The 27,820-nt window shown below is 43.5% G+C and overlaps 3 protein-coding genes across 4 annotated transcripts in view; 1 reads left to right on the forward strand and 2 right to left on the reverse strand.

Annotated features, from left to right (window-relative positions):
* Nucleotides 1-14,104, reverse strand: part of ARG2 (arginase 2) — a 19,354-nt gene extending 5,250 nt beyond the window's left edge. The window contains exons 1-4 of the mRNA XM_005479915.4: nt 13,969-14,104; nt 13,778-13,850; nt 1,766-1,943; nt 803-962 (exon numbers count right to left, since the gene is read on the reverse strand). Coding sequence (XP_005479972.1) covers nt 803-962; nt 1,766-1,943; nt 13,778-13,850; nt 13,969-14,097 — 540 coding nt within the window. The 5' untranslated portion in view covers nt 14,098-14,104. The remainder of the gene's footprint in view (nt 1-802; nt 963-1,765; nt 1,944-13,777; nt 13,851-13,968) is intronic.
* Nucleotides 14,105-16,499: 2,395 nt separating this feature from the next.
* Nucleotides 16,500-22,066, forward strand: PIGH (phosphatidylinositol glycan anchor biosynthesis class H). Its single transcript, XM_005479917.4, has 4 exons — nt 16,500-16,743; nt 18,516-18,725; nt 19,353-19,436; nt 20,989-22,066. The coding sequence occupies exons 1-4, from the start codon at nt 16,564-16,566 to the stop codon at nt 21,088-21,090; spliced, it is 576 nt and encodes a 191-aa protein (XP_005479974.1). The 5' UTR covers nt 16,500-16,563; the 3' UTR covers nt 21,091-22,066.
* A 716-nt stretch (nt 22,067-22,782) lies between these two features.
* PLEKHH1 (pleckstrin homology, MyTH4 and FERM domain containing H1) overlaps nt 22,783-27,820 on the reverse strand; it is a 50,756-nt gene continuing 45,718 nt past the window's right edge. For both annotated transcript variants that reach the window (XM_074542841.1, XM_005479918.4), the window contains 3 exons: nt 26,420-26,506; nt 25,768-25,914; nt 22,783-25,453 (listed from right to left, as the gene is read on the reverse strand). In XM_074542841.1, coding sequence (XP_074398942.1) covers nt 25,277-25,453; nt 25,768-25,914; nt 26,420-26,506 — 411 coding nt within the window. In that variant the 3' untranslated portion in view covers nt 22,783-25,276. The remainder of the gene's footprint in view (nt 25,454-25,767; nt 25,915-26,419; nt 26,507-27,820) is intronic.

A 27,820-nucleotide genomic window follows, 5' to 3' on the forward strand; every position in this document is an offset into this window, starting at 1 on the left:
CCTGCTCTCTCTCTCTCCAGCCTAAGCTGCAGCAGAAGAAGATTGTTGTATCAGAGTTCTACTGCACAGGGGCTGCAGCTCCCTGCCACAGCCCACAGCTAAGCCAGCAGGGTACTTCAGCCTTAGGCCAACCTAGTGTTCAGCATCTTGACAGCAGCAAAAACAAGCCATGCACATTCCATGTGCCCCAGGAAACAGCTCTTATTTTGAAAATCTGGCCTCTTTCCAAGAAAAAGGCTCTCTCTTTAAAAGATCACTGCAAGCAGTTCCAGCTGTTTTGATTTGTAATATTTACAGTGGAGCCAACACCAGAGTAGCCAGTTAGGAAAGATCATAGAGGAACAGCCCCTGTCAGCCCCCAAGGTTGTCAAAACATGGAAGAGCCAAACTAAGCAGAAGCAGCATGTGAGGTGTGCAGGAGCCAGCTGCTCCTGGAGGTGAGCTCAGCTGGGCTTTCACAGGCTGGGCTCAGGGGAGGTTCCTGCTCAGCCTCAGCAACAACGCCCTCAATGACTCAGGAGCAGCACCAGAGTCACTGTGCAGCCCACGACGGTGCAAACACAAAGAAAAGCTTTTTCTCATGGTGTCTCTAAGTGTGTCTGTATCTGGGTTTGCATGTGTTTGTGGCACTTGTATTTAGGTGTGCACGTATGTGCATGTACACACACAGTAATACATACTTTTCCTTGTACTCTGATAGAAAAGATCTGCATGTGCAGCAGGTAAGAAAGAACCTCACATCAGCAAAGGTGAGCAATGCTCTGAGGTTGCCATGTAGGGTAACTACAATCAGGATACTCACTTTATCTTGGAGCTCCCGTAGGAGAAATGAGAGGGGCTGTCCATGGAGGCTCCCAGACTGAGTTGTGAGAGGGGTGTTGATATCAGCATGTGCATCCACCCAGATCACCCCGAGGTGTGGGTGCTGCCGTGCATGGCCGCTGACAGACCCAAGTGCCAGGCTGGAAGTACAGTAACAAAGTCTTTAGTCACCATTTCTCCTTCAGAGCAACTACAAGGACAAAGGGGAGTCTCTGAGCTTCAGTCAGCCATGTTGGTACATTTTCACACATCAGACATCTGTGACAATCAAGGGAGCATCCCATACAAACTGCATGGCATGCCATTGCTGTGATTCCAGGAGGCCAAGTAACTACAGGGCTACAGTAACAAATGAGCCACAGCTCTCTGCTGTCACCCTTCCCACACACTCAATCTTCGCCTGCTCTGGATACAAATGCTCCAGAAAATCGAGCCTTTTTTTATTCTACTCATGACACCTTCCCCCACAATTCCTTCTTACATGTCCTACCATCTTCAACCAATTCTCAGACCAAAGGTTAGTGAAAAAGAGGAAAAAGATTCATGTTGTAAGATCTATTTCAAAATTGTCTGTGTGTAGGCATTACAAACCTGTCCTAAGACACAGTGGGCAAAAGAGACACGTCACTAAACACTGCGCAATAAAGAAACTGAGCAGTTCCTCTGAAGGAACCCGATGACACAAACTTTCCCAAAGAGGAAAACCTCAGTTGTGTGTCTACACAACTGATCACAGACCAGTCTGGAGCTAAGCAGTACTGTCTGAGAAGGTCAGGTTCTTGCAGCTGTCCTCTATGTTCCATCCTTAAAGCCCATCCCTAAGGTATTGCCAAGGAACGACCCACAAGCTGTTCCCCAAGTCCCCTTGTTTCTTAAATTACATTCTTGCACTCCAAGTGTTGACCTGCAGCATGAACCACTAACTGTTTTTAGGTCAGCTCACCTGTGATCACCTCCCAAAGTCACACATCTGTGTCCAGCAGCTACTGCTCTGCTCACTGCATCAGCCAGCATCTGGGTGGCCAAGCCCACCGAGCGCGGGTACAAAACCAGGTTGTTGTACAGCTCATCGTTGGGAACTTGAGTGAAATTCAAATCTCCAAAGTCGTGCACTTGGCATCCTGGCAACACAGCAACAAAAGGAGAGAGTGACTTATTTAAATGCCTTCCCAGGGAAATGCTCAAAATCAGTTGGGCATGTATGAAAGGAACAGTGGGAAAGGAATGCATCCATTTGGCTATTTGCATGGGATGCAACTGTCACAGCATTACAAATTAGAAAGTTTAAGACAACACTATAAGCTTAAGCTTAAGACAGCTTAAATTTAGCAATGAGCTACGCGAATCATAAAAAGTCACTTAGAAAAAGCTTGGATTTTTAAAAAATTATTTCATGATAAATTCTAACATGAAAAATTATAGTCTGCATTACCATCTTCCTTCTCATTTAGACAGACTGTATATAGCCTCAAATAAGCTCAACTGCTTAAAGATTCCAAGGATTACACATTTCACTAACTATAGCTACAGTTATTTTACATTTTCAAGGTCCCCAAAAATCCTGGCACAAAACTGCCAAGTAACAAATAATATAATTTTCTTACAGTACTTCCAGGCAACTCCATTGGAGAATCCACTAGAGCTTTATTAGGAGAACCTGCCCATTTCTTCAACACAAGATATTCTAGAAGGCATTTTAATTCTGGGACTTTGATCCCCAAACTCTTTGAGATCCTTTCATTGTCAGTTACTGATTGGCTGTTGAACCGGAGAACATTCTGGGTGTAACACAGCCTTTCCTCTCAGAGACTCTCAGTTTGAGACAGGCCTCTCACTGCAGGCTCTGATGAGGGCAGTAAAGGCCCCAAGCTATTTACAGCTACAGGAACAGTGGCTTAATAAGACCACCCTGAATATCAATCATGCCTGTCCCCTTCACTCCTCAGAAACACCAGGCTGTTTGCAGTTCAAAGCATCCAGGCCAGAGGTGACATTTGCCCTTAGCCATCCTGTGCTTAATGGGGCAATTTGAAAAATTTAAGGCAAGTCAACATGAAGAAACAGCCTTGGGGCTCTGGGTTCCTGCTTAATTTCCACTAAGCCATTAGTCAAATGTCTAGGAAGCTGGCTCTGTGAATTTGCTTGGCGGATATTGCATAAAAGCTTACTTAAGAAATACATGGCTTATTTATATTTTAAAAGGAGTTCTAACTGGTGACATGAATGAAGGACATTTTATTGAGTCACTTGTGCAGATTTTGTGCTGGGAAGTAGGCAAGCATACATTTCAGAGCAGGGACAGAGGTGGGCAGATATTGGGCTATTTGCAAATGAACAATGTCAGCTGAGCACAGCTGTTCCAGGAAGGATTGCATAGATGTCCCAGCAACTCAGATAACACATTCTCTGCAGTGACTTAAAGCAGTAAGCAGGACCATGACACACCACTGCCAGCTTTTCAGAAGGCAGCACGGGTACCCAACTGCTTTTTTTTCCTCCCACAGACAATACCTAATTAAGCAACAGGATGAAGGCTCTGGAATTTTGAGCCCATTTTGTTCAGATTTGATTGTGCATCTGATCTCTGACCACTACATTTTCTACCCCCTGTTTATTCTAGTGCTGTGCAGAAGCAGAAAAAAGTGAGTTCCAAGACATTCACAAAATGTTACAAGTTGTTTTCTTAATTTGCGTCATCCTGCAAGGCTACTTCTCCCACATGTGCACACTGCTACACGTTTCAGTATTTCAAACTTTGATTAAAGTGCTTGAGCATGCCTGGGACCAAGCTTTGGAAGCAAGACTCCAATGGGTATCAAGACCTTTTGGAGAGACTCTGGTACAAGGGGATAATGCCTTTGATCCAATACCTCTGATGTGCGTATGAAATAAATCTGCAGTTGGGAGCCATGTGCAGTGAGTTACACATTGCAGGACAACACATTTTACAGTGTGATGGAAGAAATTATACAACTTGGGTTTTGTTCTCTCCTACAGGACATACAAGCACATGGCAGTATTTTATCCATTAAAGGATGAAAAACAACTTCCTTTAATGCTATAACAAAGCTCCACCTTCAGACTAGTACAAAGCAAAGATCCAGCTATGCCATCATTCCTTGCACTGACTGATTCCTTGAAGGAATGAGTTAAAGTTCTCCAGGTTATGCTCAAGGCAGGCCACACGTGGCAGGTTTGAGCAAGTGTGTTTAGAGAAGTAGCAAGTGTTTAGTAGTTTCTGCTTTACCCTGCCCACCTCCAAGATTCCATTGTAGGGCAAAAAGACTTGGTTCAGCTTCTGAATAAAAGACCCCATTTGTTTCTCAGGATCACATCAGGCTTATATAGCTTAACACTTCTGTATTATTTTTGTGTTATTGCAGAATTCTGCAATCTTGTCTACTTTTTGAACATATGGTACTCGTAATTCCCTCTAATTGTTTTTATCTGTTAAAGATGATAGATGTCTTCAGTTTTTGTTACCATCTTCTAAAGTTCAGTTAGGGTCCATGAACCTTGAAGCAGTTTATTTTCTCAGCTTTGTGCATCCCTTGTCTCTAGGCCCACTGCACTTACATGCTTGCAGAGGACAGCTCAGGTTTCCCAAGGTGATAAGGAATGTTTTCAGCCAGCTATGTGATTAATCTCAGAAGTACATGCTAATCCAATACTCAAGCATTAATATCTTCTCTTACTGTTATTTCTTTTAACGGTGCCTAGTGTTTGGAAAACTGGGATTTAATGACCTTAGGGCAAAGGGAAAGCTTAGTGAATAGACAGTGCACAGAGAATGAAAGTCACAGTACTTAGATATCCCAAAGTGTGGGAAGTCCACAGTTTGTACACAGTTTTTCAAATGACCAGATACTAGAGATTAAATCAACATGCACATTTGTCTTACTGATACTGAAAAAAGAAAAACAGTTCAATAAATCAGTAACTACTTCAATAATTTGACATAGCTTCTATTTGGAATCTCAGCTATTAGACTATAACTTAAAGATCTGAATTGTTTTCCATTTCATCTGCCTGCTTGCACATAGATTTAAGTTTATTTCTTAAATCAAAGCTCCCTCGACTACATTATTTGTGCACAGAAACTGCTCATGGATAGACATGCTGTACTGCTGTGCAATCTGGGGGATTTTGCTGTTATTTGGCCATTAGTGAAAGATTTTTCAATCTACCTCACCAAGCAATATCCATTTACCTTCTTTGCTAGCTGGGACACTCTTTGTTTTATACAGATACTAATACTTAAAAACAGAACAGCTTTTCAAATCAGCACCAAAAGTTAACATCAAGAATATATGGAGCCTTTTAAAAGGCAGGAGATTCAGTTTCTGAAAGGCAGAAAACGCTATGGGCAGACAGGAAAGCCAGCTTCCTTACACTCATTAGAAAGCACAGCATCCACACCATTTGTCACTGAAGCAGGTCAGGTCTAGCCAGGATTAAAGTTCTTTTAAATGGAAACACACCATAAGTACCACACAGTACTTAAGGAGGAAGCAGCACAAACATTTTGCTAGTAATGTAAGAACATAAAACTAAATGTGATCAAAAGTCTTTTGTTCACAATTTCGAGCCCTACCAGAAATTACTTTCAAATGAAAAATATATTATGTCTGACTCATTAGTCAATTATCAACAGTGCAGGAAATTTATAGCAACCAAATACATACAAGTCAGATCCACCAACACCCTTGTTCTAGCAGAGATCCCTTTTTGAAATGAGGTAAACAAAAAAGCAGGTCTGAGTAATCTATTTGTGTTACAGAAGCTTGAAAGAGATCCAAGGGAGGTAAAGGTGTCAGTCTGAGCAGGAGCCCAGAGTGCAGTTACATAACCCACACTGCACATGCACAGCAGCCTGCCACAAAGCACAGCCAGCTCAGGAGTGCAATCCTCAGGGCTTCAATGCCCCCTCTGTCATCAGGGGTGCTGGGGACACATTTCAGCCAAAAAATTAATACATTAGCTTGAAATGGTTTGCACACTAGGTCATTCCCGGGTTAATTTCTTTTGACCAGAACAGGTTAGGGAAAGATCACAGAGGCATTCAACCTGCAGTAAGCTGTCATTTATCCAGCCTGCACAGCCAGAACCTTACTTGTATCAGGTAGAACAAATCTTCATTATTCCTACTCAGGAGCCTTAGACTTTAAATAAAAATTTTTAAAAAAAGAAAAAAAAAAATCACACACAGAAAATAAACTCACCAAAAACAAAACAAAACCCCAAAACATCAACCAACCAAAAAGAAAAAAAAAAAAACACAAAAACAACCTTACACCACCAAACAAAGAAACCCCAACAAATTGAGTGTATACCTGAAAAAACTTCCTTGCATGCCTTTTCAAATAAGCTGTTGATGTATCAGTCATGCTCAACTCAGTTATTTTGCCATTAGTGAATGATTTGATAATCTTATATATACCAGGTTATATATAGGTATATATATAGGTTGGATACACAGTTGATGGCCCAACAGACACCTCTCAGCTCTAAAATCTCACATCCTAAAAGGAAAGTTCTTGCATGAGCAATTCCCATCCTCTTATTTGAAATTTTGAAAGGTCTGGTTTAAGACAAAGTTTCTGTAGCTGGAAATATTAAAAAAGATTCATCTCCTACAAAAGCAACAAGCAAACCCAATTCCAACTGCTGCCCCAAGTCTGTAGTCAAGATGTCCCTTGCATAAAGGGAACCAAAAATTATTTTTCCAACCCCAAATCAAGCGGCCACCTCATTTCCTTTGAAAATGGCTTATAACTTTAATCTCTGATGAAATTCAGTGCAGTTGACCTTGAAAGGTCTTCAAAAACGTCACTCTGAGGTGTTGGGAAACATTTGCACTGTGGCTTGCATCAGAGAGAAGGGTGCAGCTCTTGTGTGTGCCACAGCACCACCAAGCCCTGCACATGTTCTAATTCCCTTCAAATAAGCTTAATCCAGGCACAGCTCCTGACAGCACCACCACAATGGGGCCCTCACAGCCAGGAGGATCACACTGCCAAAAGAGCTTTCCTCAACAATAAGCACCTTGTGCTTTAGATTGTTACAAAAGTAAACAGTTACATTGCATTCCTAAACCCAGGCAGGTAACACCTGAGAGGGAGAGTAAAATATATTAGAGATTACTGAAATCCTCTTCTTCCCTCTTAACCAGCTGGGAGAAACTAACATCTGACCACTTCTTCATATACAAATGAAATCTGGTGGGTTGTTGGTCTGTAGGGGTTTTTTTTTTTTTTTTTTTTTTTTTTTTTTTTTTTTTTTATTTCAGTGCTTCATTCCCTGCTTTTCAGCAGGTGGTGTTAAATAGAAATTTCCACCTTTCATCCAAAACCAGTCCTCCATACCATATTCACATAAGCATACACCTGCCATAGGTCTCTTGGTCTTGTGAGTCCACAACAAGACACATGATTAAAGTTTCAAATGAAAAAGTAGTAATAGATCATGTGTACTGTAAAGCAGATCAAAATCCAACTCATTACCTAATTTTCCCTCTGTCACCTCCCTTTGTGCATCCCCCCTAATAACTCCACTCCTCCAACAGAATTAATAGTAAAAAAAAATTAAACCAGAATGTAATCTAAATGTACTCCAATCCAAAGAGAATTATATAGGTGTAGAAATTCAGCTAAGTCATGTATTAAAACTAATTTTATAATATGAAAGTATCTAGGATAAAGGGAATCACTATAAAAAAAAAAAAACAACCCCAAGAGCTCTGTTCATTGGTCCTTCACCCTAGTCTCCCTTTATTTAAAGATCAGGAAGAAATAATTCAGGTTTTTCTGATCTTCACCAGCCTAGCTTTATTTTTAAAGGTATTTAAACTAAGCTGACACACAGAACAATTACCCCAAATTCACAAAGATTCTTTTAAAGCCAATTTCATAGAGTGCAACCTCGAGTATGCACCAGCCAAATGGGAGACAAAAACAAACATCCAATCGATGGATGGCTGACAAAGCTTTTCATTCCAAAGCAGACTGTGTGCTCCATCAGCACGGAGAAGGGAATATCAGAATCACCTGACTGCAAGGACTGCTCTGACTCTATTTTCAGTGTTGGCATTTTTCTCCTGGCTTCCAAGGCTACCTGTACTCATGCAAATATGGAAGGTACAGCACTCAAAAGGCAAAACTGCAGCTGCTGAGCAGAGCTGAGCACAGCAGAGCACCCTCCCCAGGGAGCTCAGCCTCCCCTGCTCAAGGCAAGACAGCCAACGAGCTCTGCTGGGAAGATGCAACCTGAACACTGCCTTAGTGAGGCCTCCTCAAAGCAGCTCTGCTCCAAAACCCCAGCAGGGCTCCTTCTGCCTGCCAGCTCACCAGAGGCAGCTCCTGGCTGCCTTCCCCCACAGAGCGGAGCAGCACCCGCCCTTGATGCATCCTGACAAGGGGCATCATTTCAAGGACTCATTGCAAACGCCAGGTACAATCAGCCCCTTTGGCTGTGCTTTGATTTTTGACAAACCACTGGTCTTTGAAGGTAACCAATCATGGCTAATCCACATTTGAGAGATAAACAAGAATAGCAGAGTCCCATGGATCTTTATCTCTGTATAAACAAAAAGAGGTAATTAAGTCTGGTTCCAGAAATAAGTTGCAGTGCTACATAAGTATGTTGTACTGATATTATTAAACAGAACTGTTTGGGCATGCTTGTGTCTAAGGGAAAGGAAGGAGAAGAGGACTGCCATTTACCCATTTAGTTTCAGGGGAAAAGGAGGGGGAGAGGGTGTTCCTGGATTAAAAAAATGCATTCCTATTTCTGCTTTGTAGAGAAGAAGCTGTTAGTCTGACCTCTTTGTGTTGTATCCAAACTGATTTTTGGTCCTGAGGATGTTCCTAGCACATGAATACTTAGCTTTGACAGTACTAGCACCAGATGTGATCAGAAATAAAAACAGATGAACAGTAGCATTTCTTACCTCAACAATGCAGAGATTTAACTAAATAACATGCTGCTTAAATGCCAGCAGTTATTTAGAATTTTGCCTGTCTCCCACTTCATCAACAGCAGAAAACATAACTCAAAAAAAGCCAGATCTTGATGTTAGCTGTACAACAAATTTAGAGTTTATTGGAATTCTAGAGATTAGAGATATTTCACTGGCTGTACTAATGTCTTTACAAGTTTAAGTTTAAAATACTGAGTTGTGAAGAGAAACAACTGAGGTAAAAGCTAGTGCAAAACAAAGCTAGAATCCAAGAATCCATTCCTGACAGATCTTGTTTCTAACATGTAAATCCAATTTCAGTCCAAATACAGGGCAAGCAGAATGGTACAGTTTGTCAAATTCTTCAGGGATACAGGCAACTTTTTAAACACATTTACTGGATGGACTGATGAACATTATGTTCCCAACAATGCAGCCGCAACTCTTGCCAGTCCAAATCTGCTGAATCCCAGCACCTATACTTATTTATGCATAATTGGTGCATAACTAAAAAACTGTTTATCTTCCTTCTAAACTCTTTACTGAAGATGATTTAGGTGGACAAAAAAAGGGAGATATGTAGAAGCAGCTGCCTCATGATTTATTAACAGTGATACTAACCATATGAGCTGTCTTGGTGAAGAAGCAAAGTTGAATTGCTATTTCTGGCAGCAGATGTCAACAGGAGTCAAATGGATTTGGGCAAAGCAGTAGTGTAACTCCAGAGACACAGGGATTAACGGCTCCACTCCTCTTTTAGAGGAGGTTACTCCTTTCTGAGTCACTACACTGACCTCATGAAGCCTATGACTGAGGAATTTTCCCAGTCCAACAGAAGAATGGTGATATGATGCTCATTCTCTCTGACACATGCACCTCTCCTCTGTGTGTAAGCCACGTGTCTCTGCAGTTCACCAGCTTGTCAAGACAGCAACTCAGATCAAAACTTTGCTAATCAATCCTACACTAACCCAAATCCAAGCCTGACTAAGGTCAGCAACCCAGCTGCATGCAGCTCTAAATAAAGACCAAAAAAATGTAATTCAGCAATCAACAACAGTCAACACACAAGAATGAATACTTGGGAAGGAATTTTACACTAAAGTTGTTCCTGTGCCAGCAGCAGCACAGATGCTCTAAGTCACCTCACAGGCTACAGTAAGAAACAGTAGCTCTCTATTAAATATAAAACTGAGTAAGGCCTTTCTCTCCTCAAGTAAAAAGATTAGGCAAAACTCTGGATTGAAGTTGGATCAGATTCTCTGCCTAATCTGCAGCAAACAGGAGAGGCCCAAGAAATTCTCACTTTAAAAAACTTCACACTTTGCACCTTCAGCAGCTTATGTATCTGCCACTTATATCCCCCACTCCTAGCCAAAAAAAGTCCAAAAGCCACCACATACTGCACCCATTTCTGTTTGCTGTTAGAGCAACACACAGACCTACATGCTTTACACCCTTTTCTCTCCCAGGCCAAGGAGCTGGGGGCCTCTGTTTTCACATGGCACTTTTACTTCTTTGGCAACATGTCCTTTAAGCTGATAATATTTTAGTTTCCCTTAGGAGAGGAAGCAAAGCCAAAAGACAAACATCTTCAAGGTGAATAAAAATCCCCACAGGCAGAGTAAATTATACTTTAATTTACTCCTGCTAGACTTACACACCCACTGCTTTTGGCTTGGGACTCCTGCTACAGTAACTCTGAGTACCCCTTGAGCTAGTACCAACAGGTAACTGTGATCTCTCTGCTCCTGACAAGGGAAAAAAAGTCAGATTGGTGGCTCAGATTCATCTCTGACACTCTGGTACAGACTAGCAACAACACCTGCCTCTGTGCTCCCTCTTCGGATTTCAGCCTAAGCATAAACAAGCAGTTCACAGGCAGTCATTGACTGAGGCAGCTAAGAAGTTACTGTACCATGTAAGTATGGTCACAGAATCTGCCAAGGGAGGGATTCCCCCAAAAAATAGAAATTGGAATAGCAGCTCAGAACACTGCAACAGGACTATGAAAGAACAGAAATTAGGATAGGGTCAAAGGAATAATAAAATTCCACCACCCCCACCCCCCAAAATGCACCAGACAGTGAAAGCAAAGTGGAAACAAAAGTTTAGTGTTCTCACTCTTTCTGATGTGGCTGGAGCACTATCAACAGAAGTCACTAAATAAGGCAGAAAAACATGTGAAGAGCCATGTGGCTGCTTCTTATTCAAAGCAACAAATACAGTATATGCATCTTACTACCCAAATGCTGCCTTTTGGAGAACCCTCCAGAGCACCTTCATTTTTTACAGCATGAGATGGAAAATGAATAAATGGAAAATGAATAAATCAAAACTTAAAATAAATAAACTCGAACATTTCAGGCAAAGAGAAGAGTCTGATCACCAGAAATCTCCTCCATGTGAACGACAGCGAGGGCAATTTTCAGAGTTACTGTTAATGCAGAGGAATATTGCTTCTTTCCCCCATCTGTGCTTCTTTAGATGGCCCAGAATCTAGCCTCACTCTTGTACTGGGAAGCATCATTCCATATTTCATACTTGGTTTCAAACTGGTAATGACAAGGAAAATCAAGTTTATAGCATTTTTTCATCTCCAAGCAGGCAATGGGGTCATGTAACAAACACTTTCTATATGCACTCACATACACAGACCCTGTGGTCACAAATGCTTCAGAACAGCATCCAGTACAGATGAAGAAGCCCTGTGTCTTAGACAATTGATATTTATTTTTAAAGGAGAAACCTGGTCTGCTGCAATACAATTTGCCTGTTCCTGGAAAACAATCAAGAATCCCTCAAAATCATTAACTCCTATAATAAAACAGATAAATAGACTGTCCAAATTAATAATTAGACTCATACTATGGCTCCATTCATACTGTGGTCTTCTTAAAAGTATGAGCAGAAGATTCCTAGTGTTAGAAAGGCAGAGAAAGCAGCTAAATTTTACTGCCAGTTCAGCATACCACAGGACTCCAAACAATGGCACTATTACAACAGTACTGCAGCCAAAGCTATCCTGGCATCCCAGAGAAGAAAAACAAGCAGCCCACATATAAAAACAATAATTTGTTAAGTTTCCATGAACAACAAATGTGTACGGTGCAAAAGGCTACATGGCAGCATCCTCCTCCATCCAGCACCCTCCCCTCAAGCAGGTTGTCCTTGCACTGCAAACCCCTCCTCTGGGCGTGCTGGTGACTGTCATTGTTGCAGCATGGGCTCTCACAGCAGAACCTGTTCTTAAAAGGGCTGCAGAGATTTAGGCAGCAATAGGCATCAACACCACCTTAAAAAACAAACCAACCCCACCCCATGGAAGAACACACCAGCGATAGGAAACTGCAACTGCAGAAGGAAGAGCCTCTAAAAACTGTAAGGGAACAGCAAGAAGGTATCTCCATGTGCATAACTGACTGATGAGTAAACAACTCATAAGAAATTAAGCAGTGAAAGTATTTGTTTAAATTAGTTTACCTGGCTTCATTTCTACCCCCCCAACATTTTGATGCTGGAATCCAGAAAGGGCTCAAATTTCCCTTTCTACCTTCTTCAAACTCCTATTGAAGTGAGCTTGTGTCAGGCAAACGAGAGGGCTTCCTCTTCTAGTTTTAAATTTTGTTGGGTTTTGTGGGTTTGGAGTTTTCATCAAAGAATTCTTACAAAGTGGAAACATTAGCTCTGAACCACTTGAAAGAGAACTCCAAGCCTTACAGTATAAAATTCTGTCACTGATACAAAATAATCTGCTGCCTACAGGCTTATTTAGAAGAGCATCCTCCTTTCAAGCCTAGCAATTTGCAAGTTTCAAATAAACTTTAGGCTCAGTAACTATTCCAGTACAAAGCTCTTTTAGATGTCCTCTGGCACATTTGCTGAGGTTATAGCGCTTGCTCACTAGAATTTAAGTACTGCCAACGACAGCAAGTATCTGTACTTTGCTCAAAACAAGTGAGAAAAAGAATATCTACTCATTTGGCTGCCAACTGGGACTTTTCAGCTTGTGAATCATAAGATATGCAGGATATGCCTACAGGGCTGCACAGAACAATTGTTTCTGTTTGAAGAGTTCTTAAATTCAGAATAAAATTGCTGGAGGGTTACTAGGCAATTATCTCTCTATACATCTAATCCCCACTGACACTAACCACCCAGGGAGCAGATATTGGTTCTTTCTGTGGTCCATCCCCGCAATCCATCCTCATCACACCATTTTCAGTAACACTCTTTAGATTAAAGATTCTCCAAGACACAGTTAAGCTTTACAAGTTTCTATCCCTTGTGTCCTGTTTCTAATAACTGTGGTACAGCTTTCTGCAGGTCTCAGCTTGCAGAAGTAATAGATGTGAGAAGCTGAATCACAATTAAGTGCATGGATTTGCTTGCACAAAAAGACCAGAAACGGCCAGTTCACAGGGTGGTATTTGCAAGCGTTTTCAAAGACTTCACACAAGACCTCATACATAAAACTGAGGACTTCTCCAGAAAATTCTGAATTTCATCACCTAGAAGCATACGAATCTTTCAGGAACAACCTGGTAACAAACGCAGAAGGGAATAAAAAAGAAAAGGCAAAGCGCACAGCGTGTGATACGTCGAGGATCACAGTTACTTGTCGGGATGCCATAGGCGCACACAGCGCTGCAAAGAGCCTCTCGCTTCCCCGGCTCAGCACGGGAGCAGCCCACGCTCCGTGTGCCGGTGCGGCGCTCGCTGCGCGTCCCGCTGTTGCGGGCAGCCGGGACCACCGGCCGCTCTTTGTTCCGGGACTCCCGCAGGGCCCCGTGCGGCTCCTCCCGTGCGGAATGCGGCGAGCCTGTCCCCGCCGGCACCTCCGCACGGCTGCGGGCATCGCCGGTGCGCTCCGTGGGTCCCGGCAGGCAGGAGCCGTCTGCCCCCGCCGCAGGGAGCGGCTGAGTCACGCTGCCCCGAGAGGCGAGGGGGCGATGCGGGCAGCCCCGCAGCCACCCCCGCCCGCCGCGCAGTGCTCACCGAGCCCGGCCAGCCGCTCCACCAGCCCCGCGGCGCGGAGGGTAGCGGGGCCGTGGTCCACTCCTCCCCGTTTCTGCGAGACAAAGAGAGGAGAACGCGTCAGACAGCGCTGCCGGCAGCCAGGTGCGCAAGCCCCGCCGGGGAGGGGGAGCAGGGCGACCGCGGCACCCGGCGTCCCCCGAGATGCCCACCTGGCCCCTGGAGAGCGGGGCTCCCACCAGCGCCACGGAGTGCGCCCGGCGGCGCGGCGGGAGCGCGGTGAGGGGCCGGCTGAGGGGCCGGGCGCGGAGCAGGCGGGCGAGGGGCTCGCGCAGGGCCATGGCGGGGCGATGCTGATGCTGCTGCTGCTGCCGCGCGCCGCCCGCGCCCCGCTCTCTTCAGCGCTCCGCCCCGCCCCCCGCGCGCCGCCGCCCCGCCCCTCGCGCCCCCGCGCCCCCGGCCAACGGCAGCGCGCGCGCACGGAGGTGTGTCCCGCCCCCCACCCCCCGCGCGCGGCCCCGCCCCGCTCCCCTCACGGCCGCCCGGGGTTTTTCCACTGCGGCCGCCTCGGGCTCCCGCCGGTGCGGCATCGCTGCCGGGCCCCCCGGGGCCGCCGCACCCCCGCAGGCCGAGGGCAGCCGCTGTCGCACCCGCCCCGCCGGGACACAGGAGACGAGCAGCACCTCAGCCAAGCTCTCTGGCTGGCTACGGCGAGCTCGGGAGCCTCCGTGCGGGAGCGCTGCTCCCTGGCTTCGCTGGAGAAAAACGGGTGACGCTCATCACCTGATGGCCTTGATAAAGCACTGAAGGACCACCTGTCCAGCACATCGTGGCTTGAGACGATTCTCAGAGGTCTCCAGCTGTTCTTATTCGAGGCACATTTGAAGGATGATTAACAAATGAGTTAAAAACAAATTAAAGTCCCCATCTTTCCCTTCTGTGACAAGGCAAGATGACTCCCACTGTCGAATGTGCAGTCTTTCTGTAGAAGCTTGAAAGACAAGCTTATAGTTCATGACATGACAGAGCACAAAAATGGTTAAACAGGGAGTTGCCAGTGACACACACACAAAAATCCAAGCAGTTTTGCTTTTTCCTCTTAAGATTTCCAAGTTCTCTTCCTGTCTCTATGTCAGTAACTCCCCCATGCCTTGTGAATGTGAATTATTGTTAACACTCCTCCAGGAGCTCACGTTTCGTTCTGTCCTGTTTACTGACCTGGCTGTTCATAGTGCTTTTACCTCTTCTACCTCCTACTCTGATTTTTCTTTCCCTTTCTTCCTGTCCCCACCTCTGAAGCTCTCATACCAGCTGTCATAACTCATGTTTATTTACTTCAGTCCTTCTCACCTGCCATTTCAAACCTTTCTTCCCTCTTTAAAAAGCCAGTTTTCAATTTATTGGGTTTTTGTCCTTTTTTACTTCATTGATGAACTTCTTTCATCCTCTTTTGAACTTCAGTATTTTTTTCTCCATTTCTGCAGTTCATTGTCTGCTGTTACTTTTTTCCCCTTCAGCCCATCCGTCCACCTGGTCTCTTGTGTCATAGTGAGATCCTGGACGTACTGCACAAGAATGCCCACGGATGGCAGCCGTCAGCCACTCCTCCAGGCAAAGCCAAGACCTTGGTAGTGATTCTCTGATGCCCCTTGGTTTTTCATGTCTCTTAAGACTCCTTTGCTGCCCCTGTGAGAACAAATTAACAGTTTTTTTATATATATAGTATCCACCCAAGAGCTCTGACAATACCATGAATTAAGTAAATTGCTCACAGAAAGATGGCAACTGCGATTAAAGCTAACGCTCAAAAACTGTGGTAGAAGGGGAAAAAAATAAAAATGCCAAAGAAATCAGAATGGCAGTTTGAAAGCCACAGAGCTGTAGTTTTGTATTACTGCCATGTAAGTCACATGAAGTAATAACTGAAATGCCTTAAAGGGAACACAATACAAAGACTCATCAAGTCTCTATGCAAAGCCAAGTTTCCAATTTACCATGTATTTAGATGGCAAACGACCAGAAAACTCTGCTTTAAACCTTGGGAAAAAAAATCCAAAGACCTTGTAGCTAAGTGTGGTACAGATGAGAAAATACATTTATGGAGTTGCAGATGGTAAGGACAAAGGGGGGAAAGACAACCTTCTCGAGGAGAGGAGGTTGCATGGAGAGCGCATAGAAACTTTCCAGTATCTAAAGGGGGCCTTCTGGGAAGCCAGAGAGAGACTTTTCATCAGGAATTGTAGTGATAGGACAATGAGTAATGGAAAAAGGGGAAATTTAGGTTAGATATGAGAAATTTTTTCCTTTGTGTGTGCTGAGACACTGGACCAGGTTGCCCAAGGAGGTTGTGAATGCCCCAACCCTGGCAGTGTTCAAAGCAAGGCTGGATAAGGCCTTGAGCAACTTGGTCTAGTGTGAGGTGTCCCTTTCCAAGGTGGGTGGTGTAGAACTAGATTCTCTTTAAGGTTCATTCCAACTCCTTAACAGTCTGTGATTCCATGAAAACCTCCGTCTCTTCATCACGGCAAGAGACACGTGCAGCACCACTAACCCGTGTGCCCTTTAAAACTCATACTCCATAAACAGAGGGAGCAAGCAATGAATTGTCAACATGTGCAAACCGCAGAAAGCGCTGATGTCATCGGGATTAAGGACGGACGCCGGGCGAGGTACAACAAGCGGGCACTGGCAGCACCACCCTGCGGCCCGGGCGGCCCGCAGCGAGCGAGCGAGCGGAGCCGAGAGCCGGCCGTCGGCTCAGGCTCCTCCCGCGGGAGGCCGGGCGGCCTGGGCCCCGCCTGCCCGGCATGGCGGAGGAGCGGCGCTTTCTCTCGGCCTCCGGGGTGCCGATCGCGCTGCGGCGCCGCCAGCACAGCGCGTCGTGCCGGGAGCTGGCGGTGCGCGGCCCCCGCCTGCAGCTGCGCTCGCTCAGCGCCGCCACCTCCGCCGTCTGGCTGGCGGCCTACGGGCTCTTCGCGCTCTGCGAGGTACCGGCCCCGCCGCGGCTCGGGCCCGGCCCGGCTGCGCCCCTCAGCCCCTGTCCGCTGTCGCAGCGGGGCCCCGCGGGAGTCCCGCGGGCTGGGCAGCCTTGGCTAGCGGCGCCCGGGGCAGGGAGGGCGGCCGCAGCCCGTGGGAAGGCGCTCAGCGCCGCTCCGGGCGAGCCGGTGGGGTGTCCTGGCAAAGGGAGAGCTGTGCCAGCCTCAGGGCCGCGGGCTGCCACCCGCTTGCCCCGGTGTCTTCTCGGGCGCCTCTTGGTTTGTAGCCTCTTAGACAGATAGGGTAGATTTATGTCTGCGTGCTGAGTGATGCCTGGCACATACTTGTGAGTCCAAATAAAACGTGCTCACTTGGAGAGATGAGTTGTGAGAATCTGAAATTAAGGAGGAATTGAAGAAGGTGAATGGTTTTTAATCCCCAAAAGGATTTTTTCTGAGCGACTTAGCACTGCACCATGAATGTCATCAGTTTTCACAGCTGAGGCGGAAAGACGTTTGCAGTACAGATTTAAAAATTTGCTGATATTTAAACTAATGCTTTTGGATTTATCAAAAACTGGACCCAGATCAGTTATGTCCAGACTGAATTCAGTAGCTTAACCAAAGAAGCTGGTCACTGTGACCCACGCTTTGACTGTTGCGCATCCATTTTTTTTCAGTAATCTTTCCTAAGAAATGAAGATAGAGATTGCATTATAAGTCAGTTGTCAGGAGTCAGACTGGACTAGATGGCTCATGTCTGAGTTTCATTTTTCATGAAAGCATACAGTGGGTTACCACCCACTGCCTTCCTGCTTGCCTTTACACACACTCCTGCAGCCTACATGCAAGTGACTGCAATTCCTTTTGCCAGGAAATCGTGTCTGAAAGTCTCTCTCTTTGTGGATTTCACTATTTGTACTTCATGACTGTTTTTTTCCCCTGTGATAGCAAACTTTTGGAGAAGTCCTGTATACTTCCTGAAGCCATGGCTTCTTAACTCACATGGTGGTACGCGCTCAGCTTGAATAGTGGGGCTGTGCAGTTCTTTAGGAAGTGTTTGTTATAACTCTCATTAGTGGGTAAATGGCCTGGAGTTCTCTAAAACCTGTACCAGAAACAGATGGTAGGTTTTGGACCTTTAGAATTTATTACCAGGTCTTCAGATGACTTACTGGGGACTATAGTGTCATCAGTTATATGTTAAAATGTAACAGCAGTCCCAGGATTGCACCATGCAAAAGACATTGATCCTTAGAAAAAGTACAGGATAAAGCAGATTTTCTTTGCATTGGTATTTAAGGCAAAAAGAGGCTGAGGTTTGAACAAGTTTAGACTGGCAGTTCATAGTAAGAAAACCACCAGGGCAGTGTTTATCCTGAAGGAGAGTTCCTCCACTGTGAAAATCCACCCTTGGTTCCTGTAAACATTTCACAACACTTTTTTGTCAGTGACATCATCTTTAGAATTTGGCATAATGCACTCTCATTGACACAAGTGGCTTGTTTGGATTGAGATTTCTGCATTGAACTTGGAAGGAAATAGAATTTTCTTGCAATTATTAGTTTCAGCTCCCACTTCTTTTAGTGCATACTGCAAAGACTGATTTAAACTTCACTACATATATATCAGCCAGTCAGGTGAATAAAATGACTCTACCTAAGTAAAAATGCTTTGCACCTGTAGCTTTAATATACAATTTACTGTGCAATTTTACTTTCTCTAAAGCTGTGTTAAAGTAATTGTAGTACCAGAGCTCTGCCTTTTCTTGGCTTGTGTTACAGAACAGCTTGGTGCTCTCTGCTGCCATCTTCATCACGCTGATCGGCCTGATCATCTACCTGCACTTCGTGAAGATTGACCAGGAATCCCTGCTGGTCATCGGCTCACTCGGCATTCAGGTGACTTCAGCCTATGCCTCAGGGAAAGAGAGCACAACTTTCATTGAGATGGGGCAAGTGAAGGATGTGGTTATCAATGAAGCCATCCATATGGTAATCATACTAAGTCTGTCTTCTTGTGTCTGGGCACACTCACAGCCAGTGTATTTTCATGAGCATGATTTAACAGAGCAATTTAACACAGCACCATCCACAGATTTACTAGCATCAGGAGCTTTATTTCAGATTTTTCTCCTTATTCTGTCATCTCTCACCTTCAAAGGAGAACTCAAACCAAACAAATAACCTCAAAAAGCCAAATCCATCCCTTGGATAATGCTACTGGCATTGAGCTAGTGGGTTTAGTTCTTTCTGTTACGCTGTTCTTACAAATCCTGATGTCCAGCTCCATATGTAATCAGGATGGAGATGAGAAGCTGTGACAACACAAACAATCGTTTTTCCTGTTGCCGGGGTTTTCTACAAAGCTCCTGTAGAAAAGCAGACCTTACCCTTCCAGCTAGGGTGTCTTCTTTTCAGGTTAAAAACTTAATAGAAAAAATAGGCAAAATTATTTCTTTATTGAGTGAAAGCTATTGATAAAAATTTGTAGACTTGACTGTGACCTGGCAGGATTTGCCTTCAGCCCAGTGAGTTGAAACAGATCCTATTCCTGTGCTAACTCCAGGCGGTTTGATAGCACTTTTATATTCCAGTGACTTTTGTCTGTTTGTCTTGTAGCAAAAAGTTATCTACTACCTGTGTATCCTCCTCCAGGACCCTGAAGATCCTCAGGGAGTGTCTGAGGTTGTGCCACTCTTTCAGGTGAGTTTGACTGAATGGTGGAGAGATCCAGATGGTGGTCTCTGTGTGTGCATCAGTTGTCTGAGCATATTTTTTTTCTGCTACAGTAGCTGGTGACAGTTGCCTTTCTCTGGCTGGGCCGTCAGGGTGGGTGGCACTTGAAGTCTCACAGAACTACTTAGTGGGGATGGGTTTTTTCATTTGCCCTCCATTCAAACAGCAGGGAGTTGTGTCAATCTGAACCCAGCCAGGAGTTTGCATGAACTAAAAGTCTTTGGCTCCCACAGGGTGCTGAGGACTTGTAGAGCTTTCTGTGCAGTCCTGTGCTCAGTTACCACCGTAACTCTGGCAATGTGCTGCAGTTGATTTTTCCCTTAGCTCTGTGTACCAAAAGTTCTCATAAATCCTCCTTGGCGTTGGAAGGACGTCCCCTGCCTGCCCTGCTGACAAAGATCATGGTACAAGCAGTGACCAATTTGTTTAATGTATCATAACTTGTTTGTGTTGCCATTACCTCATCTCCCCTCTCTCTTCTCTCGCTAACATGTTCTGACTGTTCATAATCCCATTTTTGGAATGGATTTGCTTTGTGTGTGTTCATGCCTAACACAACAGTGCCCTTATCCATGAGGGGTGGTAAGCAGTACAGAGGTACCTCACTTCTTAGACTGCTGAGCTGTAGAGCCCTCTCTGTCCTTAATTCACCTGCTGCTGGTGACTGTTTTGTAATCTGCCAACAGTTTGTGACTGTATACAGTCAGTCTGAATACTTAGGAGTATAAATAGTCCGTTCCATTTACACTTTCTGCTAACTCAGTCCCACAATTGTAAAGATCTTTAGTAACAGTAATATAAATTAGATATTTAGTAACAGTAATATAAATTAGATATTTCACATATAAACAAGGGGAAAAGTAGATTTGCTGGAAATCAACAACTACTAAATTCCAGATAGCTGCATTCAAGTACCTGATATTAGTTAGATACGTTGCTTTCCATGTCTGCCTGGCATCTGTATTGCTGTATTGTTTCTCTTTTTTTTTTTTTACCATTCAACTCTGACCAGCTTTGTTTTCATGGAAATACCTTAGCACTGGTAGAGTTGACTCCAGCAGCATAGGAGGTATGGAACTCTTCCATTTTGAAATGCAGTGCCTGTCTGTAATTATTTTAACATGCAAGTTAGTATGTTAGTTTTGAAGGAGCAATGATTAGTACCTTTATTGTGTCTCCTTCACTGGATTTCTCTAAGTTATGGCAGCCTTCAAAAATACAATTTCCTGTGTCACTCTGCCCAGGAGCCTCACTGCACTGATTTGACCTTTTGTTCTCTCAAGCAACTCTTGCAAGGATGGATCTGATGGACTTCACACAGTAATGCTGTTGTGGGAGCTCAAAAGTCATAGGATCATGGGGACTGTGGGACCGTGAAACTTTCACTTCCTTGCTGGTTTTAAGCTGGTCCAGGTTAGAATTGCTGAAAAATCATTGTACTTTGACCACTGTTTGCTGTTTGGGTAAAATTAATCGGCGTTTCAGTTCAGAGCCTGATTCTCTGTTGTTGTACTTCTAGAGCTCCAAGCCACGACTAGACTGCTTGATAGAAGTGTACAAAAGTTGTCAAGAGATCCTGGAGCAGAGGAAGACAGCTCCACAATCAAGTGAAATAAAATAGCTGAAAAAAAGACAGCAAACTTTCAGCAGGACTCAGAGGGACACATGGAAAAGCAAGAAAATCTGCCCCATTAGCAGAAATTTTTAGGCTCTGACAGAAGAAGCTTTTTCTTGCCTCTCCGGAAAAGAATTATGGGGAAATAGGGCAAAGGGAGACAAGAAAATGCATCCATTTTTTACTGTTTCATGCATCTGAAAATTATGCTAAAATTAGAAAATAACCTTGGCTGGACTGCCTTAAGTATGCATGTTTTGTTTTTTATTTAACCCTTTGTTTGAAAATCACACTCTAAATACCAAAGCTGATGTGTGGGATCAGATAGTAACTTCCTGAAGACAGGAGAATTTCAGAAGGACAAAACCAGAAAATTAAACTGTTGCATTCAGTTATGTTTAATGGAATAAACATAAAAGAGATCTGAAGACTGACCTCTTCAGGGATCTGCTTGAAGGAGTCCCATGTGATGGGGTCGCTAGAGGGAAGAGGGATCTGAGAAAGCTGATTGATAGCCAAGGATCATTTCTTCTGAGATCAAGAACTGTCCATCCCAATGAGCAGGAAGTGAAGCAGAAATACCAGGAAGCCTGCATGGATGAGCAAGCTGTTCCTGGCAATGCTTGAACACAAAAGGGAGGTGTACAGAGGGTGGAATTAGGGACAGGTGATGTGGGAGGAATATAGCAACACTGTTCAAGATGCAGTTAGAAAAGCTAAAGCCCAGCTGGCGATGAATCAGTTGAAGGATGTCAAAGGCAACAAGAATGGTTTCAGTAAGTGCTTAACTGTCAAAAGGAGCACAGGGAAAATGTGAACCCATTGCTGAATGGGGCAGGGTCTGTTGACATGGGACATGGAAAAGATGTGGCATTTAAAGGGCCTCATGAGTTACTCTCAGAATATGAGGCACATGTGTTGTTGAAAATGATGGTAATGACAACGTGAATAAAGTTTTATTAATCTGTGCTCTTTGCAGTAACTCAAGGTTTGGAAATTCTTCTTTGTTGATAAGCTAAAAGTTACTATAACACTTAACTGGTATTTTTCTCCTCTATATTCCACAACTCCTTAGTAATATTAATGAGGTGACTGAAGTGTCAAAAGCTAAACCCACTTGGCAGGGGCCTGGATTCATGCTTATTTTGCATACAATGCTGTACCATGCTTGTCCACATAATCTGTAAATGAACACTTGGCACCATACCATCATGCAATAAGGTAGAGATAGGGGGATTTGTGTTTTTTTTTCCACAGTCCTACAAAGTTTGAAAGACAGAGGTTAGTTAGCTCATGTCACAGAAGTATTCTCGTTGTCCAAGTGAAAGGCAGCAGCTTGGGGATGTGCCACTGCCTTTTGTGTCAGAAGAGAAAAGATAGCTCAACAGAGTGGACAGAGTCATGGGCTCAAGACTGTGCTGGGAGTGCTGACTATGCTGTAAAAGTCCTATGAAGTCCTCAGAATGTGCACTGAAGAAATTACCAAGAAGCCGTGTCACAGCAAGAAGTCTGAAAGATAGCTTCAGCAATCTTTTGAAGGAGTAAACATCCTGTGCACATGGTGTAGTTGTCCACTTAAGCTAAGAGACAATCAGCAGAGAGAAACAAGGAATCAGTCTAGGGCAGGTTTATACCAGCTATGGTTTGTGCCTGGATACCAAACACAATCTATGTTCATTTTTGTTTCCATCAAGAATATTTTGGCTTTTAAAATAGTTTATTTCATTCTGAGAATAATACACATTTAATTCATGGTTATTAATTCACGAGCTGCATTTTATTAAGACCAAACAGAAATCTCACAGTATCTTCCAGACAGCCTTTTACTTACACACAGCAGTTAGGAACACAAAGGCTTTTGTCATCTTATTCTATGCAGCATTAACAGTCATTGCCAAAAGCATTGATTAAAATAAAAAATTATTTTCTCTACCAAAGAATCATACAAAGTTGGTATCTACACAGGGTGGGGTGTTTGAAGACAGGTAAGCTATAAATAGGAGGGGTGTGTGCATCCATCAGAGTGGGGTGGTCCCTGAAACACTCAAGTATTGGTGAATATTTTTAAGAAGTAAGAAAGAAAGAAAGAAAGTTTTGTGTATCATGCTTCTCAATTTAAAGTGCAATTGTGGCAAAAAATAATGAGTTTCAGGAGAGCTGCTGTTTATTTCACATCTCTGCTTCCTGTTTGCCCTGGTACAAGTCTCCTCAAGTCTCTGAGGACACGAGGAAATACAGCCTGGGGACTTCCATGCCTTGAGTGTCCCCAGCATTGATGACAGCTCCAGCCTATTCTGAAGCAGCTTTGTTACTGGTGGGATACCAGAAGCAAATTGTCAAACTGCCCTTCAGATACAGGAGAAATTGTCAGGCACAGGTGATAGAGTGAGGAGGAGTAACACTGTGTATTCTATCTGACACAGCTGTACTAAGATAATTGTGAGAGAGAGGGGAAATACAAGCTACTATCAGGACATAGAGAGACTGGAAAGTATCTAAGGGAAAACAAAAATTACTATCTTTTCAAAGTTATTTTCGGCTCAGAAAACTTCTACCCTTCTCTGTACCTTCAAGGGATGGTCTTTAAATTCATAACAAGTGGGTACATTACAGCATGTGCAAATCAGGTCACTGTTCACAGAATCTTTTCCTGTCTTAGGTCTGCCATACTGTTTCTATAACTCACCAGAGGATGGTTTGGAGTTGGGTTTGTTTTGTTTGGTTGTTTGGTTTTCTTTTTGTTTTATATTACAAAGATGCTGATGAGGGATTGCTTAGAACAAATTTTGTCTGCCCCCTGCTTTTCTCTTTTAGTCTGTGGCCTTGCACCCATCATAAGCATTAAAAAAATCCTTGATCTATCGGCTCCCCCATGTGCATTAGTTGGATGTGCCAAGGTTGGGTGGCAGGAACTAAGGAGTAAAAACACTGGTATGGTTGGTTTGTTTATTTGCAAATAACTGGTTTGCTATTACTGACTTTGGTCCAGTGGTTGGATTAATACTGTTTTAATTTGGGAAAGCTGCCCATGAATGCATAATTATTATGAAGTTGAATGTGGTACTTTCCAAAGTGCAGTTTTTCTTCCTTAGCTTTTTTAGAATGCTTCTCAAAATAGCTGAACTTAAACTAAGTAGATTTAGATTTTTTATGAAGAATTTATCTTTTTCCTTTATTTGTTTAAAATTCAATAATTTTCTCATAATGAAGTCACTTTGAAACAGATAAAAAAAAATCAAACCTACCAACATTCTTTAGGAAAGTCAGAAGAACATAAGTACACAATTGCTGACTACCTCCTCCTTGCTTATAGTACATGAAGGAAGCAGGAGTTTAACAGAAGCAGCTTCTGTCAAGTCAGAATGGCAGAGCTTGTCTGGGAAGATCTGTCCTAGTTGCTGAAAGACAGAAAAAGTACAAAATTTGCTTGCCTTGTCTTCTTTTTTCTGAGATAATGTGCAGTTCCAGACACATCTACAACAGTGGTTATCAGAAGTGTTAGAAAGTGCTTGTCTGAGAGTGGAGCATGTGACACACGGAGCCCTGCCCTGCAGCAGCAATCTGATGTTCATCTATGGCATGGAACAGTGTCGGTTTCCAAAAGGCACCGGTCCTGTAGGTGCCAGGGCATTCTCTGACACTGTCCAGGTCCCAGGTGTTCCCAGTACTCAACATGAAAGGACCCTAGGCTTCCACCTTTATTTAAAGTTGAAAATACTCTTAAGTACTGCTGAACTCTAATTCTATACTCACTATTTCAGGTCTGAAATCACCCTTGACTTGCATCAGAATTATTCTTGTGAGTTTAATTCCTCTTCCTTCTTAGCAATGTCTTTCTTTCATGTCTGAGCAATAACACAAAAGTTTATGTTGTTTGAAATCTGAAAATGGGAGGGATCAAAGAAAATATATGTACATGTAAAGCAAGGCAGTACAGTAGGAGATGGAAGAATGAGTGCAGCTGTAATGACTGGAGCACTGTGCAGGCAAATGACCTGAGCAATGGTATTTTGGATGGAATGTGTAACAGAAAGGAAACTCCCACACAGTCCCCCAAATCAACTTTTTTTTAAAGAGAAAGTACGCTGCCTCTACCTCTAAGGACCTTTGTCTATTATTATGGAAAAGGAATCAGAGCCTACATTAATCTGTGGTATATAACCAACAAAATCAGCTCATGTGGAACAAGCCCTTAGAGCAGGGTGGGCCCCTTTGTGCTTCGGGGCACAGAAGGAAAAAAGCACCAATTTTCAGTCTCCCAGGGCTTCTTGGCAGGTGCTTGGCTTCGTGAGGGCTGTGTGGAACACAGCAGGGAAGGAGTCGAACGATAGTTAATGTAGCTGGCAATCAGAAGTGTTGCTTCAACAATCTGGGGAAAAGAGAAGATGATTAACTGCAGGTTAGAATTAGAGGTAAGAATGCCCTTTGATTTTTAGGATCTATTGACTGCATGGCTTTTGTAAATGGCTTTCTCCCATGGAATTGTTCAGTTTTAAAATGAAGCCCTGTCTTTAAGAGTTAGGTGGAATAAGACTCTTGTTGAAAGGTTCCAGCTTACAAAGGATCTGTTGAATATATATAGCTAGTGCAGCAACCACAAGTACCAGTCCCCCAGGGCTTGTACAAAACACCCAGCCCTGATGATGCCAGCTGGAAAGAAACTCACTTTTCATTTGGAATTACCTTTGGAATTGCCATTGTGAAGAGGAGTTTTTCAGTGCTATTTTTTCCAGAACTTCTTTCTTTCATTTTACTGACTACAATCATGAAGTCATCTCGACAGCCTCCAAAGGTCAGCACAGAAGAGTATGAATAAGAGACTTTCAAATGCTGCAGACAGAGAGTTTGAAAAAGTCATAGTTCTGTAAAAAACTCCAAATGTCTACCTTAAACTAATATATTAGTTTATATTGCTACTTCCTGCAAGAACACCAGATCTCCAGCAGTGAAGGGCAGTAGATGGCTCTAAAGGTAAGAGCTGGCAGAGAAAGCTCAAGTGAGAATTGCATTTCTGGTGTGCTCGAGGCCTCACTACTTCATAGTACAGATTTTGTTATATTCCAGATGGTGGTAGTAAGCACACACCACTGAGATTTTGCAAGATGTATGAACATGTTTGCTGCCCTACCTTACGCTGCAGCTGTAATTTTCCTTTGTCTGTGGAGTGTTCAAACATGACACTGCCTTCCCTCATCTCTGACTTTTACAAACTAACTTCTAATAATAATTCACATTTGAAGTTAAAGACAAACTGTTAGTGACTTTCACTGGACTCATGGGAATGCCTTTCTGTGCTAGGTAAGGTATTCCTTTGAAAGAGTGTTCCTCAACATACCATTGTCTTATAATCCAGTATGCTGATACCATCTTCATTCACAGCTATCCAGACTGGACCGTCTTCCAGGGAGGAAGGCAAAATAGGCTAGAGAGAAATAAAATTATGAATTCAGGTATTTCTTGAACACCACAGAATGATATTTCTGATATAAATGTTGAGATTTAAGGATAAAGTGAGGATGAGAAAAAATCCTAAATGCTTATTACTAAAGGCTTACTGGTGTGACCTGGTTTGAGTTTTAAGACAGCTTTCCCCAAAATTTGGAATAACATTTTCAGATTTACATACACTTTTTGGAGTAGTGGCACAAGAGATACAAGGATAACAAAGCTTTTGAAATTAATTAGATGCCATCAGTGTGGTTAAAAATGAAGGAAATGCTAGGACAGAGCAACAGCGTGCCAACTCTGCTCAGCACACATGTTTATACTGCTCCTATCTGTCAGGAAGGCAGTGAAACCTTCTGGTTTCTATACCAAGTACCATCACATCAATGCCATTTTGTTTCTAACAAAATCTTACAGCAAATGTGCATCAATTGTCTGTTGAAGATGACTTGTTTTGATTAACAACAGAAAATCTTTCCTGGGAATCTGCTATTACATGACTAATGCCATAGGCTTTGCTGTTTAATTGCTGGAAAGTTATAACATGCATTAATCATCAGGAATACCAACATTATTTCACCTGTGGGTCCACCTATTCTACATTCTGATTCTTCAGTATACTGAATTACATATTCTGTCAGTAACCTCAAATACCAGTAACCTCTTTTAGTCCTGACAGTGGAAATAATTGTATTTCGAAAAATATATTGTATATTTATTACTATTTATTTTCTTGTATATTTATTCAGGAGGTCCCTTTCATCATTAGACTTTTCTTCTGAAACCAGAGCAGCTTTGACTTCAAAACAAGAGATATGTAACCATGAAGAAGATCTCCCTCAAGCTTTCAGCAGCAGAAATTTCTGCTGGGATGGGAAAGATGGTTACCTGTCTGATTTCTCAGACAGCCATTATGTGCTAACAAATTAGTTCAGGCATGAGCAACAGGCACAGAGCTCTAGCCTGGAATGGGGTGAGGGATGGTACAAGCTGCTGGGGGAAGCGCTCCCTGCAGCTGTTCTTTGCTCTCCCACCTGTGGGCTGGCACCTTACCCAGTGTGTACTTTCATTTCTGCTTCTGCAACAGGACATTAAGAGTGCTTGCCTCTCCCATGTGGCAAAGAAAGCATCCAGTTCTGTGTCAAGCAGAGAACAGGACTAAAGTAGCAATTCTCCTTACAGCTGGCACTAGCTGCCAGGTGTGACTTAGAGGTGAGTCTTCCCTTCCTCCCCCACTGTGGTATGTAAATGTTATTTTTTAAACTACCATTGCAGCCTTGATGTCCAGGAA

Source organism: Zonotrichia albicollis, chromosome 6 (assembly GCF_047830755.1).
Source record: "Zonotrichia albicollis isolate bZonAlb1 chromosome 6, bZonAlb1.hap1, whole genome shotgun sequence".
Lineage (NCBI taxonomy): Eukaryota > Metazoa > Chordata > Aves > Passeriformes > Passerellidae > Zonotrichia > Zonotrichia albicollis.

Bases quoted from the DNA above. Each gene is read 5' to 3' on its own strand.
- PIGH (XM_005479917.4), top strand. From the start codon at position 16,564: ATGGCGGAGGAGCGGCGCTTTCTCTCGGCCTCCGGGGTGCCGATCGCG. The intron at 18,726-19,352 runs GTAATCATACTA...TTTGTCTTGTAG, and splicing joins TCAATGAAGCCATCCATATG to CAAAAAGTTATCTACTACCT. The intron at 19,437-20,988 runs GTGAGTTTGACT...TTGTACTTCTAG, and splicing joins AGGTTGTGCCACTCTTTCAG to AGCTCCAAGCCACGACTAGA.